Raw genomic sequence first — 18,042 nt, forward strand, 5'->3', positions numbered from 1 at the left:
CCCATAGTTTTGTTTATCCATTAACTAACTTAGATGCTTACATACAGCCATTTGCATTATTGTACAGATGGATTAAACTTTTGATCTTTATTCTATCTTGAGGTTTGATGTTTAAATTAAAAGAAATTTTCTTTTCTTTGTTTTAATTTTTTTCTTCTGTGGTGATCGTGTCATGGTGAGGCATCGAGCATACAGCATGTCATACTGGAAATGGCGGATCAAGGTTGTAGTGTGTCATTGTGGAGACAGATAATCAAGCACTGGTTTGTTATGTCCAGGGTCTTCAAGCAGCACTCATACGTATGTAGTGTGATTTGGATGATAATACTGCATTGAAATGGTATTTGGAGACTTGGCATTTTCACCTATGCTCCTAGCCTATCACTTCACCGGGGGGTGTGCAAGGGAAGGATGGAGCTTCAATGCCGTATGGTGAGAATGTAATGGATGGTCGAGGTGAAATCTTGACCACCTGATTTGCATTTTTTAAAATTATTATTATTTATTTAACTTTCACTTTTTCAACCATACATACCTGTAATAAAAAAAAACAAATTGAGTGGTTGACCACTTGGGAGATCGTGACCATATGTAGCACTGAAGTTCAACCCGCAAGGGAATAGTGTAACTTCACTTGATTGATCCCTAACAGTTTCTCATAAAACATGATAGAGATTTGTAGAGTTTCTTTTTCTTTTTTTCTTCTTTTTTAAATATATTTTTTGGGTCTAAGGCCAAGTTTTGAGAATGACATCAATATCTGTTTAGGATGTTCAAGAGAGATCTTCATTGTGAATTCTTTTATGGCAAATTGAAAATATATTGATAGCTTCATGAGTATATATATATCACATTGATTTGATTTATGGGCCACGTACAACAAAAAATTTGTTGTCACATTCTGGGAGGTGTGCGATGTAGAGTCCTACGTCGTATATAAACAAAAAGTTGCTTTCTTATTTTCTGCTATTCAAGTTAGAAATGCTCATAGGCATTTGGGGACCGACTACGTAAGACCATTGTGATGGAAGAGCATCAAAGAATAGGGAGATCATGTATATGGGCATGCTATCATGCATATATACTTTAACACAAACAAAATCTTGATAAAGGAGAGGTGTTTGAACTGACTTTTCACTAGGAAAGAGGATTTTAGTTAAGTTACTTACCTCTTGCTTTTGACCTTCAAAGAGTCAAGATGCAAGCATTGGGGAGAGGTGTCGCGGATACACAACATGAACATTGATTATAACCAGAGAGGCGAAGGAGCGGAAATTCCGGTGGATGCAATGAACATGGATAAGAAAGAAAACAAAAATCGAAAGATTCAAAATGAGGCTTAGGATACCATGTAAAACTGCAAACAAATGTACTACTCAACGAGAGTAGAGTTTGAGCCCCCAAAAGAAAAAAGAAAAGAAAAAGGAGAGGGAGAGTAGAGTACATATAAGATGTACAACCATACATACTTGTAAAATAAATACAAGAACTGTACAAAAATACGAACATAATAAGATACAGTATAATACTGATATACAACTGTCATATCCCTAATACTTCGGTGTTTATCCTAACAATCCACTTAATATTTAGATAGTCCACACTGGTGCAAAAGCCACTAGCTAACAACCAACATGCATTTTGCAATTTATATAAAATTAATGAAGTAGACAAGGTTAAGTAATATGGTTTTGCACCATGACACTTTGCAACTTGCAAATTATTATAGAGATACCTTAACAAATCTATTGTCTATATCCATTATAAGATCTTTATTATTTTTATTTTTTAAATTTCGTTGACTGAAAATATAGAATCTCGGGTGAGAAACTAGTAACGTTTTGAAGGGAGCAAGGTAGTGGAGGAGAGGCTATATCATTTTTCACGGGTATTGATGCGTCGACGCCTTTGCACGTTACAGACAGTTGACCAGCTAAAATGAATCAATATGAGAAGTCAACACATTCAACTATTTCGCATAATCAAACTTAATCGATTGCTTAAACGTACCAGAGTGAAGAGAATAATGGAATAATCCTATCTTCTCTTTATAAGAAAACCCAGTTGGTTTTCCTGATCGAGAGAGAGCGAGAGAGAGAAGAGAGAAGAGAGAGAGAGAGCCAATGGGTAGGCCGGCAGAAGCAATGGAAATGCAGCCGGAATCTGACCCACAATCCGACTATGATCCATCATCAACACTAGGGATGCAGCCGGAATCTGATCCAGCATCCGGCCACGAAGTCTATCCAGACAACACTGACCCAGCCCAAGAGATATCTCAGGAGACCCATGACTCCCAACACGGCCAAGAAATCCCCCAAGAAAACCAAGCCCAGGATACCGAAATAAACCAACACTACACCCAGTTCCAGTTCACCTACCAAAACTCTCCAGCTTCACCATCTCCAAAACCGGTTTCATACCCACCACAAAGAAATCCTCACCCTACACAGCAACCACGAGGTCCACCGGCACAACCACAACCACACCCACATCCACATCAGGCAACGCCGCCGGCATATACAGCCGCAAGCTATCCTCCTCAGGGTCAGACACCAAGAGCAGCAAACTATCCTCCTCCAGCTCATAATCAGAAACCCACAGCAGCAACCTATCCTCCTCCTCAGTCTCAGGGTCAGCCACCCAAACCAGAAAGCTATCCTCCTCCCTCCTCCTCCTCAGGGACAGGCAATGCCGGCTAGCTTTCCTCCTCAGTATCAAACACCCATAGCAGAAAACTATCCTCCTATGGCAGCGGGAGCAAATTATCCTCCTCAGACGTCACAGCCACAAAACTACCCTCCAGCAAAATATCCTCCACAACCTAGCCCACAAGCACACCCTTCTCCTCATCATCAGAACAGTTACCAATCTACACAAAACCAGCCGGTGCAGTTTCCACCACAGCAACCAAATGCTGCTGGTACTGTTTATACACAACAACCTAATGCTACTTTTTATGAACCGCAACCAAATGTGCAGGCTTATCCTCCTCAGACGTTGCCGCCCGATTACAAACCAGCTCTTCAGCCTAACGTTGCGGCGGCAGGGGTTCCAGTGCAAAATCCTGCCATGATGGGGGCTTACGGTACAAATGCCGCCAATCAGGGTTGGACCACCGGTCTCTTTGACTGCATGGATGATCCTGAAAGCGGTAAACAACTAAAGACTCTATCTCTCTCTTTTTATGTTTTCGCAGTTTTAATGAATTCAAAGCATGAATTAGGGAATTTTGCTTGGGAGGAAAGCTGATCGATGTTTTAACTTTTGTTGTGCTCATGCAGCTCTAATGTCATTTATAATGCCATGCTTGGCGTTCGGACAGATTGCTGAAATCATCGACAATGGCCACACCAGTAAGTTCTACGTTGATTTGATACGCTGGAAAGAAATAACTCCGGCGAGTTGAGTTAGATTAATTCATTTGAATTCTTGATTGTGTTCTCACCAATTTATTTCTGACGATCCTTAGCCGATTCAAATCCGGAGTTAACTCATTAGATTCATGGGGGAGGCTATATTTTCTTCTTCTCCTAATCATCGTGGAATCGGTTTGAAATTCTAAAAATTAGAAACAGAATGGACAAAGATTTTCAGACTTGTGATTTCTTTTCTAGATTTTGATTCAAATAAACTAAGGAGTTCCATTAGAAGTGTCAGTTTATTGATTTCTTCTATTCAAAAAAAGAAATGATAACAGATTTTTTTTTCTTTTCTTTCAGAAATCAATTGAAATTATGACTACTAGGGTGGATTCTGATTAAAATCAATAATTTTAATCTATGCTGCTGTTTTTGGTATCCAATATTGGAACTGATTTCGATTCTAGAATATTATTATAAAATTGCTTTCATCTCTATTTTTTGTGCTAGATGTGTTCTAGACCTTCTAAGCATAGGATCTATTTTGAGAAGACTAGCCAAACACAGCCTCTATTAAATTTCAATACAAATTCGAATTCTCATTCCCAAACCTTATAAAAACATATATATACTGATGAAAAAAATTACATATACACCTTCTGACTTTGTTAGCTATTATGTACCTAACACTATTGCTACTAAATATATCTGCTCTTATTGAATCTCCTTATAATTGGAGATAAAATTGAAAAAGTAACTAAAAACAACTAAAGTATACAACACCATGTACATAGTTTCCTAGTCATTCAATTCAATAAAAAAAAATATTCCATGCTTGTTATGAAGTTGGAGATAATATGGGAACGCTAAAAAAAAATAGGTACTAAGTCATTACTTAACCCCATTATTTTAATGGGGGCAAGATCGTATGGTTGCTATGTAATCTTGAAATCTAGAAAATGCAAATATAATAGAAAAAAAATTCAAAGAGGGTATAGATGTATAGTTTACAAACCCAAAGGTGTATGCTTAATTATTCTATACTAATTATATATATATATATCTTTTTGGTAATAATACTAATTATATATTGGGATACCTTTTAGCTAGGCTTGTTAATAGGTCAAGAACTTACCTTAGGGACCCAAACTTAAACAGAAATGCTATTATATCAAGCTCGACTTAGCCCTAATTAACCTTGATTGGGTCGGATAAGAACACAATTGGCTTTAACTGATTATGATGCTAACCTAGATTTTTATCCCATCTTAATTAACAAATAGAGTTGTTTAATTAACACAGGTCGGATAGAATTGAGGCTCCACTTAAAAAGAATTAATTTTTTTAATTCTATACTTCTTAGTGAAGAAGTTGTGGGATTGACCACCTATATACAAAAAGCTACTGCTCTGAAAGAAAAAAAAAAAAAAAAAAAAAAATCCTCATTACAGTTTAAATTAACGTGTACATCAAAGCTACTTTTCGAGTTGAAAACTTTGAGCCAGAGATGGATTTGAGACAATCTTCTAATGCCTATCTGATGATTAATTGTGCAGCGTGTGCAACAAGTGGAATGTTCTATGGAGCGATTGGGTTCCTGATCGGGATACCATGCTTATTGTCATGCACGTATCGTACAAAGCTGAGGAGCAAGTTTGACCTGGTGGAAGCTCCTGCACCGGATTGGATCGTCCATTTTCTCTGTGAATGCTGTGCTTTAAGTCAAGAATACAGGGAACTTAAAAACCGAGGGATTGATCCTGCCTTGGGTAATTTATAAACCCTAAAAGTTAAAAAAATATGATTTTTCCCTTGTTTCAATTCACTCCTTGTTAATTCATTCTTTCCCTCTCTCAAATTTTTAGGGTGGTATGGCAACATGACAAAGAATCAAAACTTGCAGCAGCAACAGGTCTCCATGGTTCCTCCAACGAGTCAAACTATGATGGGATGATCAAAAAGTTGATTTAGTTGGCCAACTGTGATTGAGTTGTCATTTTTCGTTTACTCTTATTTTCCTATTGTCCTTGCATGTCTTTTAGTGTCTTTTTTCTGTGATTGTTCTTTGTGGTTCTTTCTATTTGTTATTTACTGAGGGAATATATAATGAAAGTCTCAGCTCCATGTATCTTAGTTGAAGGAAAATAACCAAGTCTCTCTTCTTGGAAAACCTATGATGATACTGTAATTCCCAGTTATAAATCAAAGATTTACTGCTCATCAGAGCAATAGATATAGGTGGGTCATTTTAATCGAAGTGCCCATATTTTTTTGGCAAAATAGGAGAGGTAGGGAACCAGAATGTAGGAATCACCAACTAATTAAAGAGGCTCTAGGAGTTGGGGGTTTACTTTTGGGACAATCGTCTGATCTAGATTTGTGATTAGGTTACGATTGGGTTTGGTTATGCTCCCGTTGAATGTAGTATTAACACTACTATCACCTCACTAGGAATTGGGAGTTGGGATCCTCTAGTCATGTGAATAGACGGTAATCTCTACACATCCTTTCATTATATATTTAGAGAGTTCAAAACCTTTCCGCCGCGTATATCCTTCCACTTATCGGGTCACATTTAAATAAAGTTATGCAACCCACACTCACAGAATCAATTCATGACAGGTAGGGCAATATAAGTCTTATACTCACGTGAATGTGGGAAGATGGGTTAAAGAGAGACTTGAGTGAAAAAGATCTCCATTAATATTTGGCAGCGAGTCCTACATATATTTAGCTCACCTTGTCATTTTTTTTTCAAAGCTCACCTTATCATTACTTAAGAAGTAGATGTCCTCCCATACATATGTGACAGAAAGGTGTGAGAAAAACATAATGTTCAATCTATATGTAGAAGATTTTAGGTAAAGATAGAAATAGTGTTATACCCTATTGGCAGAAGTAGAACCAGATTCAACCATAACATGACCACCTACACGTACCTCTAGCTATATCTAAAATTAAGAGGTGAAGATTAGAATAGTAGTATACTATATTGACGAAAGTAAAGCCAGATTCAACCATAACATGACCACCCACACGTACCTCTAGCTATATCTAAAATTAAGAGGTGAAGATTAGAATAGTAGTATACTATATTGACAAAAGTAAAGCCAGATTCAACCATAACATGACCACAAACGTACGTCTAGCTATGTCACTCATAACAACCGGTATCATAACATGCCTACCAGCTGTTTTGGCTCTCTCCAAGGCTTTAGCTCTTCTTTATATTGGTTTAGTCTTAGTTTAGTTTCTGAAATTTTTAAAATTGTCATACACTTTAATGTAGTTCTATTTAATTCTGTTTTTATAAATGGTTGATGTCTCTTTGTTGGCGTCCAGATTTCCTGACTTACACTCTTTTTCTTAATGATATGACTTTTTTTTTTTTTTTAATATATATATATATTCTTTTTTCAGGTCACCATAAGTTAGCATGTGATGAAAAAATATAGTCATCCACCCTAACGGATCATAATTCTACTCGCACTGCACGAGAAATAAAAATATCAATGTTACAGAACTGATCGATGGGTCAAACTGTTTTAGCCATCCGGAACGAGCACGCAATTATAGGGTTTTTCTTTTGTGTGTGGTGGGGAGGGGGGAGGGGTGGTGGTGGTTGGTAAAAGCAATTATAGAACTCTGAAAATAAAATCTAACATCAGCATCCACATCCTCAATTATTCACATCCCTGCAATTCATATTAGGGGCGCGTTCAAGTTTATATTATTCATAATAATAACACTAAGGACAAGGTCTGTCATAATTTTACAAACAAGAGAACACCTTCTTATTTATTACTTACAAACAGTAGAGCAACGATATAAAGACAATAACAAGCTAGACAAAACAATCCTATTAAGAGACCAGTGTTTAAGGACACTTGCGCCGGCCGCCATGGGTAGTCATGGTTGCGTAGCAAGGACAAACATCTTGGTTCCCTGACGTGCCCGGAGGGACACAATTGCATCTAGCACAGCAGGTCCCACAAGCCCTATGACAAATCTTCTGCCTCGAAGCTAACCTGCATCTTGCAGCACAAGCTGCTGCGCAATCTGAAACACCAAAACAGAAACAATTAAGCCAAGAAGACAACCCTAGAAGATCACACAAAGGGTGTTCTGGTGGGGTCTATAATAATTGTATTACCTATGGTCTTGGTGGATGCTTTACTGCTGTTCAGCTGTGGTTTTGACAAACCCAGGATAAAATGTTAGAAACCCAAAGAGAAGAGAAAAAAAGGAGAGGCAAGTATTGCTTAATCGCTTACCATTTCTTCAGCTTCAACCATGTGAAGAGCAAAGAGAAAGATTAAAAGTGAAGCAGCTAAAACCTTGGAGACAGCCATGGTGCCGAAGAAAAGAAGAAGACTACAGGAATCTGACCTGTTTTTCTTTTGGGCTTTTTGACGAACTCAAGGGAGGTAAGAGTACTCCATATTTATAGATGGAGTGAGTTAGAGAAAGATTGCAGTAGGGGAGGGTACATGTGAGGGCTTCAAGATCTTGCCAGGAACATTCTAGCTTGTGGCACGAACGAACTAGAAGTAGATAACCATGAAAGTTGAAACAAAAAATATTAATTTCCAGTTGGCAAGTTTAGCCACACGTGCATGAAATTCTGTGATGCATTTAGAAGACTTTGGTATGAGAGGAAACGGGGAAAATATGAAAACCAAGTGCTGTTGCCATAAGGAAAACCCAACCAGGCAGGTGTTATTATTAGGCGTTTCATTCAATACTTTTGAGGGTGCGGCACAGCTGTTCTTTGTCGACTCTCTAGTCGGTACCTTTTGCTCAAAGCTAAGGCTCTCTTCTCCGTGTTGTCTTTTCCATTTTTTTTGGTTAAAATAAACACTAAGAAATTAACACTAAAAATTGAAAAAGAAAAGGAGAAAAAAAAAAAAATTCAAAAGCAACGCATGCATTCATTATGATTTACAGTATTAATAAAAAAAATTCATTATATAATGTAAAGATTACAACAACATGTCTCAATCAAATTTTAAGATACTCTTTGATCAAGAAGACCAGTAATAGTGTCTGGCCTAAATCCTTTGTTTCTATCATAAATCATAAAACAGATGATTTGGATCTTACACTAAAATAAATTGATATCAGTAATCTTCAAAGCTTGGTAAAATCATTCTCATCAACACATAACAGTGACACTACACCAATAATTTGGCACTAGCTTCTTCTTGACTTCATATTTCTCTATATTAGTCATCTCATCCACGTAAAGTACCAATCTAGTGATTGGTTTTTTGTCTTGAGCTCAAAAATTGTAGTCAATATAAAACAATGAATCAAATAATTATTAGAAACAGAAAATCAGCTCGTAGAGGATTTTGATCTGCCTATCAAATCATTTTATTTTATCTATCCACAGTGTGGAAATATTTCTGTATTTACGATCAGATCTTATATTTGATTAAAAAAGAATATATCATGGATAATGAATATATATTTAGCTTTGATTATATCAGGCTAAAGTTTACTATAAAAATCGATATACACAAGGATCATTGATATGCATGGATAACTGGAAATAAAAGAAGTTCTTAAAAAGAACTGCCAACAAACACTAGGATCCATTTTTTAGGATAGCACCCTGAAGTTTGCAATAAATAACTTTCACCATGGATGAATTAAAGGTCTTTTTTATATTAATTTTTATTTTCTGACATTTTCTTTTTAGGTGTTTGGTATCCATTTAATTCCACTTTTCCTTTAAAATAATAAAAAAAATCCTTTAAAATTCATAATAGACTTTTTATTTGTTATGAATTTTAGTCAAAAACTCATTCTATTCAGTTTTGTACAAGATCACATACAAATTCCAATTCAAATGGAGAGTATAATTGTAAAGGTAAATTGTTTTTATGAATACCCTATCTTTTCTCTTCAGTTTCATTCCAAAAAACCCTCCAAATCTATTCTCATCACTTTGGTTGTGGCTCCTCTTGCTTGAAGCGTCTCAAGATTTTGAGAGATTTGTACGAGTTTCTTCAGTTCTCAATCTCATTCATTTTCTAGCTCATGCTTTGCTGACATATGATTAACCATTGATCTTGTGATGGAAACGAGAGGAATACCAATAAGAGAAGATCGAAAAGAGGGAGTGAAGTGAAGAAAATTGCAGAACGGAGAAGCGCATCCGCTTTTGCAAGGAGAATAGGAGCAAAGAAGATGATAAGAGAAGTTAACATAGTTAAATTTCAACCCTCTCCGTAGCCATTTCAATTTCTCTCCTTTATTCAACCGTATCTCTGCTATCAATCTGCTTCCTTTATCTCCTTTAGCATCATCTCCTTCAAAATCAATCAATTAAGAATGGGAACCCTAGAGTTTCTTCACTAATGTGGGTGAGGGAGGAGAATATTGAGTCTTTCAAGCTACATTGATCGGAGAAAGGCATCAACATTCAACGGATACATGGAGGCTAAAGGGAGCTTTTTGCTTAAAATGGAGAATTCAATTTATTCCCTTTACCAAATCAACAGTACTTACAGTTGCATGTAATGAAGAAACTAATGAGAAATTGAACTAGCTTACCAACCAAGAATAATTCGAACAGAGACAACAAACCAGAAATGGTTGCAGTAGTGAAAGCTGGCATTGGATAATTCCAAGAACCCTAGCAAAACCAGAGAAGGTTTAACACTGTTTTAATGGAGGCTTTGTTTTTATTCGTTTGTACCCAAACTTATTCTTATTTATAGCCTATTCAAACAAAAGTTATCAATTTATTTTTCATTTTTGTCCAGAAAAAGGTTCTTGTTTTGATTTTTTTTCTTCAATAAGAAAAATAGAAAAAAAAAATTGAAACAAAAAAGGATCTAACAATATTGAGGGCTCAATCCAATTAAATACACACCATGTATGGATTAAGAATATTCATCGGTCATATGGTTTCTACACCTATGCATACAAATCCCTACCAGCACTCAAAAATGATAATAATAAAAAATAATAATAAGTAATAATAATAACAATAATAATAAATAATAATAATAATAATAACAATAACAATAACAATAATAATAATAATAATAATAATAATAATAATAATAATAATAATAATAATAATAATAATAATAATAATAATAATAATAATAATAATAATAATAATAATAATAATAATAATAATAATAATAATAATAATAATAATAATAATAATAATAATAATAATAATAATAATAATAATAATAATAATAATAATAATAATAATAATAATAATAATAATAATAATAATAATAATAATAATAATAATAATTACCTTAACTAATACTTTAAACTTTGGGCAGAATAGAAAAAAATCGATACTTTAGAGGGTTGTGCTTGGCACATTTAAATGTTTAATCATGTGTCCAAATCTGAAGATAATCTCTCTGTAAATAGGAGCAAGACTACGTTGCTATGAATTCCCAAGACCTTGTTAAATGCTAGAAGCTTAGGGTTGCAATAAGGTCAAGCTTTTCAAAAATAACCTTCTCTTGAGCCTAACCCTAATCCTATAGGCTAGGGGCTACTGTTAGGCTGGATTGGGCCAAGTCGAACATTTAACTCGACCCTTAGTTCTATAGTATCACTCAAATATATCAACATACGACTACACGATGTTAGGACCCTGCAAGATTGGTCCAAGTCAAACACTCGATGCACATTTTTGAACTCACATACCTTGTTCAGAATCAAGATAGGTTTGGATTACTAAGGCTAAACTTAAACCCTCCTAGTGGCTAGAGTCTTCGTTTCAAAAGGAAATACAAAACTAAATGGGAGAGCTTTGTGAACCAAAGTACATCTATTCTTTCAGCCACCGAGTTCATCTCATTGAACACCTCCTAGTGGATGCTAAAGTGTAATGAATGAATCACCTGGATGCATTTGGTAATGGTCTTGGAGAATAGTTATGGCATTTTATTGTTTTCGAAAAACATAAGAACGGGTGGCAGGTATTGTAAAAGAAAACATTCATGACAAAATATTTGTTTTTTTGGGGAACAAAACATGAAAAAATGATCCAGATGGTGAAGGTCTCTTGAGACCACCCCATCGCCCTTTATAACCTTGATCTCCTACCCTGTACCTTTGTTTGAAAATTAGATTTTTCATTTTGAGTGTCAAATTCAAAGGTCATGTTTCAAGCAAAAGAACTCAACATAAGAATATAAATCATCATATTTAGGGCTTTTACATAAAATCTGGTCTCCTAGATTGAAATGTTACCAAATGCATACTCCATATATAAAAGTAATCTCATCATCTGAAGTTAATGTCATCTTAAATTTAGCTCAAATTATACTCTATAAACATGACGCGTTGAATTTTAAAATTCAAAGGATCATCTTTTAAGTCCTAAAAGATCTCCAAAAAAAATGAATTAAAGCCTAAAATCTCTTGCTTCTTAATGGTACGCGTTTTGTAAAGGCCACCTAACAAATGGCGACAACAACACATTACTTTTCCTTACTTTTGCCGTTGTTATCTTTCTTGTTTTCACTCTTCTTTCCGGCAACGCCACTTAATTAACTGCGTGTGCCGCTATCAGTTTAGAACGTTCCAGTCTCTCTCTCTTTTTCTATATATTTCCATTTCTTCTCCTACTTCCTTACAAATACTTCCAAACTCGAGAACTATTCTAAGCTTCTGCAGGGTTTAAACTTTCAATCATCTCCTTTCTGGTTCTTCATTCCATCATGGCTCTCTCCAAGTCCCTGGTTGCTTTGCTTCTCTTCTGCATCCTCGTTCTTCAAGTTGTCCGACCTGAAGAAACAGTAATATTCTAGAATCGAAACTTTACCTTGAATGGTTTATTTCTCTCTCTGTTTTCTTTTTATGTTTTTTTTTACTAATAATGCATGCCTTGTTTTCATTGAGTTGCAGCTGGACAGCAGTGACGGGACTAAAATAGGTAAAACACAGAGATCCCTGGCTAATAAGCTTTCTGGGAATTCCTAGTTATTTGTCTTGCCTTATATAATCATCTTGCATGCATGCCTTGGAATTCAGATTGTAACGCAGCGTGCGCAGCGAGGTGCCGGCTTTCGTCAAGGCCACGGCTCTGCAACAGGGCTTGTGGAACGTGCTGTGCTAGGTGCAACTGTGTTCCTCCAGGCACATCTGGTAACGAAGATGTCTGTCCTTGCTATGCCAACATGACCACTCACGGCAACAAACACAAGTGCCCATAAGGATATAACGTACAGTAGAGTTTGTGATCATAGTGTGTTTCATCTTTATGTGAAAACCATGGGTGGTTTTGTTTGTTAATGATCATTATTATTATTATTATTAATATTATATAATAAAAGAATAATTACTATTCTCCTACTACAACTTATTTTTATGGAGTTTGTTATTTGAAAGTCCCTTTTAAGGGTGTTGAGGGGCTTTTTTTTTTTTCTTTTAATTTTATATTTATAATTTAACTCTCCCTCTTTTTTATAATTATAATTCCCTTTTTTTTTTTATTTTTATTATATTTTTATTTTTACTTTTTTCAAAATACTACTCGAATCTTAAACTTTTTCCCAAATTATTAATGTTCTCTTGCCGTTATATTTTATTAATTAATTGATAAGGTGGCATCATTGTAATTTTTAAAAGCTTCAACACAACTAAGAGTTCTATTGTTTTTTATTTAACAATTCTTTATATCTCATCATAATTCACCCTTTAAAATCTAAGATGATTTTTTTTTGAGCTGGCGAATTGATATTATGGAGGGGGAAATATTACTAATATATGTGCCGCTAAATGGGTGTAAACCCGAGACCTTCTCATGAGAGGTTGGGTTGTTAACTGCTTGACTATCCTACCATTGGCATAAAATCTAAGATGATCACTAGAATATAACGGCAAAGTTGATATGATTTTTCTAAATGAATGTAATATTGTTTTTTAGCTTCTTAATTCTAGCGAAAGACAAAATGGACATTGCGTCCAACTTTAACAGCTTTTAAACAACACTAGAATTGAGGGGACAATAGTAATTTTATAAATAAAAAAATGTTTAATTAGTAATTAAGTGATTGTATAAAGATTTATCAGTAATTATCTTTAAATAATAATAAGAGATCCAAGGTTATTTTTGAAATTTTCAAAAATTATAAAGATGCCATATAATCAGTTAACTGATCAAACTTAACGGTGGATTGGATTAGTAGTTTCAACAGTTATAAAGAATAAAATAATAATTAAGTTATAATACAAAGGGTGTTACTAGTTAATAGTTACCCCTATGTCAAACTATGTAAAACTAATTCATAGTTAGGGTTGTTAGTAGCAGGATCAGGATGTGTGTTGTATCGATTTCGAAACGAAATGAATCTCATCCTCTGATTGATTTAATGTAAATTAAACCGTAGGCAATGATCCCATCATGTCAGGGGATGAGTTTCATTCCCTTCTGCTAAGAGGATATACAAATCTCCCGCTTTTAACCTAATTAATTAGGCTTTTTTTCCTACCCAAAAAAAATAATCAATATCTCTCTTTTGACTTTGTGGATAAAATATAAATAACGCCCATTCATTAAATTTGCCTCATATTAGCCAGACATCTTCTAGTAGATCAGACAATGACCATTGAATCATATGAGAGATTGGGTGATCTGTTGAATCGTAGTTAAATAATCGGTCCTGATTACAACCTTTCTATATCCTGGCCGATGAGCGGCACGTAATCTAGCGAAGATGGTTTGTAGTGCCATATGCAGTATGTTCTGTGAACAAGTGGGTGAGTTTGGCTCCTCTCCAGAGAGACTATCTTTAAGAGACTGTCCAATGAGCTATAAGAAACTACCCCTGTAATATTCTGATCAAAGGTAATAAAACTCCAACTTTTATCCTACTTCACTTCGCATCCAAAACCTCTCCACCCAAGTGCATATTTCATCCAAAATTTTGTTTCACAGTCCACCAGACAATAGATGGGCCTAGAGTGCTTGTGTCAGATAGATTGTATGACAAAAAGTTGAGTGAAAAATGGGAGACGGGAGATGGGTGGAGGAAATCCAAATCCACTTCAAACCCAAAAAATCAGTGAAAACCCGTGTACCTTTGTTCAAGCCATAGTACCTCGTGTCGGCAATATATCGCCGACACGGGGCGAAATGTCGAGGTGTCGCCAGGGGGCGACATGACACCCCCTGGCGATACCGACTTTACAATATGTCGGAGACATATCGCCGGAAAATCGGCGATATATCGCCGACAGTCGAAAAAGTTGACAGCCCTCTGCGTTTGCTCTGCTCCTTCAACCATCAACACCCAGCAACTAGCAGCAAGCCGCGATCATAGGAGCTTCCCGTGTCTCAAACCGGCCGATCAGACTCAGACTCAAAGTCACCAACCGGATTTGTTCACAGAGCCTCTAGACGAAACCCTAGGCCACAGCGCAGTTCTACTACTTTCCCACGCAGCTTTTGTTCTTTCTCATCTTCTTTCTTTCATATTCCTGATTTCCTGCCCTGGCACAATTCCATCAAAGAAGTTGAAGGCTTGAAGCTGCTCGCTGGTCCATGTATTTTTTCTTCTTTTTTTTGCTTCATCTTCTTCCTCTCAAAAGTTCAACTTTCATACCATGGCGCGCGCGCTCGGACCGCATCGGGAACGCCCACAACGCTTCGATCCAACAAAAATGGTGCAAAAGTGGCGACAAGCCCTGAAGGAGATCGGAGGCTTAAAAGGATGGCAGCATTTTAAGGAAGAAGAAACGTAAGAAAGTTCCAACTTCCAAGTTCCAACTTCCAACTGTTTGATTTGCAAAAGTTCTACCTCTCTCCGCCTATCTCCTCCGGCGCTTCTTGAGGAACCAAAAGTCGGGTGACATGTCCGACATGTCGCCGGTGTCGCCAGGCGACATGGGCATCCTTGGTTCAAGCCCTATATTGATTCCAATATTTTCCTTTTTACAAAAACACTTGCAAGACGTCAGAAAGGGTGAATTTGATCTTCCTCATTTTAGGGCTTCGTTTTCCACAATACCTCTTAATATTTAAATTTAAAACTTAGAAATGGATGAATGAGTTTGGGAGAAATATTAGAAACTTTCTTTGAGGTTTGGTTAAAAGAAGATAGAATAGCATAGCACCTGTGAGGCCGGAGATAGACTGTTGACTTGTTTGGGGGGGGGGGGGGGGGAAGCAATGCTAAAGGGTAAAAATCATATTTTTGGTCTCAGCTTCAAGTTTCATTTGGGTCCTTCTTCACCAACTTAAGAAAGGTGTCCAGATCTAGAAACTTGTACCATGAATTCCCCTTGCCTATTCACCAGATCAGCCTACTTGCCCAAAGTGTTGTTTGTATTTACCCTCATAATCTGGAGTTAAGATGGACATGAAGAGTAAGTCAATCAATAAATCCATAATCAAAAGGAAAAGAATTAAGTCTATCAAACTATGCACAAGGTGGAGTCTACAGACATAAAGAAATAGTACTCACTCCTCTGGTGAATCGAAAATTTACAAGGTTAATTGACGGATAGAAGAAATTAATGAACCCTGTTTTTGGGAAATCGAAATGCGGAATTTATTTTGATGCCATGAATATGAGGTCTTCCTCCTTGCAAATAACATTGTAAATTCATGGAACTACCAAAAAGCATCAAAATCTCCTCTGTGTGTCGTCTCTCTCTCTCCCTTTGTGAGTGTATTTTGTGTATCGGTTAAAAAGGAGACTGTGCTTGACAAGTGACAACAACTATATCCACGATGGCTTTTAAAAGGAGGAACAGGGGGCTAGGGGAAAGAGCTTTAGAGAAGGAAAAAACAGATCAAAATGAAAAGAGAGAAAGGATAACATATTTTTATAGCCAAGAACGAGGAATTGCAGGGAGAGGAGAGTTTGGTGATGGTTCTCGGCATGGGTCGAGAGAGATCACAATGCTCTTTATGGGAGCACCTTTTTTTATTTATTTATTTTATCGTGGTAAAAATGGGAGTAGGCTTTACAAAGAGGAAGAAGAAGCTTCAGTATTGCAGGCGTCAAGAGGAAGGAGATAGGAGAGTAAGCCAAATGGGTTTTAGATTCAACTCTGGTCTTGCGAGTTTGAAGTAGGGTAAAAATGAAATTTTCATTTTAGCCTTTAGATCAAAATATTACAAGTGGCAGTTCTTCAAAGCTCACTGGGCACTCTCTGGGAGATATCTCCCCCGGAGAGGAGCCAAACCCCAAGTGGGTTCAAATGTAAACAACTAGTCTATTTGATGAGAGGTCACAGATGAAGACTACAACTATCAGAGATGAGGGGCTATGTTCTAATGAAAGAAATTGAAAGACTTTCCAAGAATGAAAAGTATGTAATGATAAGTGGGTGGAGTTGATACAATCCAATAATGACATCCCTTTCAACCTTGTAGAACGATCACTTGGAAGAGAATGGGTTCAGGGTATGAGGCACAACACTAGGATTCTTTCAACTAAATCGAATGCATCATAGCAGTCACCGCCTATATGGAATTAAGAAATGTTTTCTTCATCTCTTCTCTTTGGGCTATGTACATTTGTATAGTAATAGAGTTCATAAATCCCATTGGAAGGATTTGTGCTTACCAACCTGTTTCCTGCTATGACCATTACTTTAAGGAAGATGCTGGAGAGTTCATTTTGGTAACCCTAGTTTTCATATCGTTAAGAATAGCCAATTTGTAGCAATATGTTCACATTAGGTATGATTGCTAACAACATCAACTCATACTTTACTTAGGTGCCCTAATAAAGTGTATAAACTTGTGGGAGCCTGGGGCTAAGGGTGTCAATTGGTATGGTTTCCGTAATTCGATACAGTATCAACTTTGAACACAAAAAACCAGAACTGTACCATACCGAATTTACGGTATGGTATGGTTTCGGGTTTGCAAAAAGGGTTCAATATGATTTCGGTATTAAATCGGTGAGGGAAAACAATTTAAACACGATATCTATTGCGGTACAACTTTAGTACGAACGAACCCATGCCACTTTTGTTATTAGTTCATTAAGATCTTAATAAAATTGCGATCAAACAACCGATAGAATATGATATTAACAAAGAGAAAACAAGTAAATCAAAGAAAAGGAGTGAAAGATGAAACGAAAAACTGAAATAGGGAATTAGGGATAGGATAAAGGTAAAGTGTTTTAATTGTAAAATTACATTTATATTCCTTAATTTGGACAACCAACGGTATGGTTCGGAACGATGAGACCAAAACCAACACCGAAGAAAGGCCGGCGAGCCGAATTGAACGCGGTTAGATGGCGGGGTCAATACGGTAAAGGGTTTCCTACGCAATTGACACCCACGGGGCGAGCCAAGATGTAACACTGGGGGCCGAATAATGATTACAAAATTTGTACTACTTATTTTCCGGGGGAAAAAAACTATTCATCATCTTTTTGGTTAAATTTTTTTCCAATCGGGAGACCAAGCATTGATATTTCACTCACAGAAAAGGGTTATAAGAGAAATTTCAAAAAAGGGGAAAGGGGAGGGGAGGAATTTCAAAAAAAGGGGAGGCTAGGTATAGATATTTCACACATGAAAAGAGGGCAGAGTTGCTCGATTGGTAAGACCAATACCTTTTAGTTAGAAGGTCGTGGTTCGACTCTTGCTAACGGCATATAAATTTAAAAAATAGGAAAGAAGAAAAAGAATCTCAAAAATTGGGAGAGGGAGGGGGGGGGCA

At 36.3% G+C, this 18,042-nt stretch overlaps 3 protein-coding genes across 3 annotated transcripts; 2 read left to right on the plus strand and 1 right to left on the minus strand.

The window, feature by feature from the left end:
- Window positions 1-2,023: 2,023 nt before the first annotated feature.
- On the plus strand, window positions 2,024-5,668 carry LOC149012484 (protein PLANT CADMIUM RESISTANCE 6-like). The gene is made up of 4 exons (XM_089158906.1): window positions 2,024-3,154; window positions 3,285-3,356; window positions 4,919-5,131; window positions 5,228-5,668. Exons 1-4 carry the CDS (start codon window positions 2,692-2,694, stop codon window positions 5,314-5,316), a joined length of 837 nt encoding a protein of 278 aa, XP_089015032.1. The 5' UTR covers window positions 2,024-2,691; the 3' UTR covers window positions 5,317-5,668.
- Window positions 5,669-7,024: 1,356 nt separating this feature from the next.
- On the minus strand, window positions 7,025-8,012 carry LOC149012485 (gibberellin-regulated protein 1-like). The gene is made up of 3 exons (XM_089159049.1): window positions 7,637-8,012; window positions 7,516-7,549; window positions 7,025-7,421 (listed from the first exon to the last, which is right to left on the minus strand). The coding sequence occupies exons 1-3, from the start codon at window positions 7,712-7,714 to the stop codon at window positions 7,240-7,242; spliced, it is 294 nt and encodes a 97-aa protein (XP_089015175.1). The 5' UTR covers window positions 7,715-8,012; the 3' UTR covers window positions 7,025-7,239.
- A 3,994-nt stretch (window positions 8,013-12,006) lies between these two features.
- Window positions 12,007-12,702, plus strand: LOC149012486 (snakin-2-like). Its single transcript, XM_089159251.1, has 3 exons — window positions 12,007-12,148; window positions 12,258-12,285; window positions 12,384-12,702. Exons 1-3 carry the CDS (start codon window positions 12,071-12,073, stop codon window positions 12,563-12,565), a joined length of 288 nt encoding a protein of 95 aa, XP_089015377.1. The 5' UTR covers window positions 12,007-12,070; the 3' UTR covers window positions 12,566-12,702.
- Window positions 12,703-18,042: the final 5,340 nt, after the last annotated feature.

The sequence above is a fragment of the Hakea prostrata genome, chromosome 6 (assembly GCF_041222555.1).
Source record: "Hakea prostrata isolate BN-2017 chromosome 6, UWA_Hpros_2, whole genome shotgun sequence".
NCBI lineage: Eukaryota > Viridiplantae > Streptophyta > Magnoliopsida > Proteales > Proteaceae > Hakea > Hakea prostrata.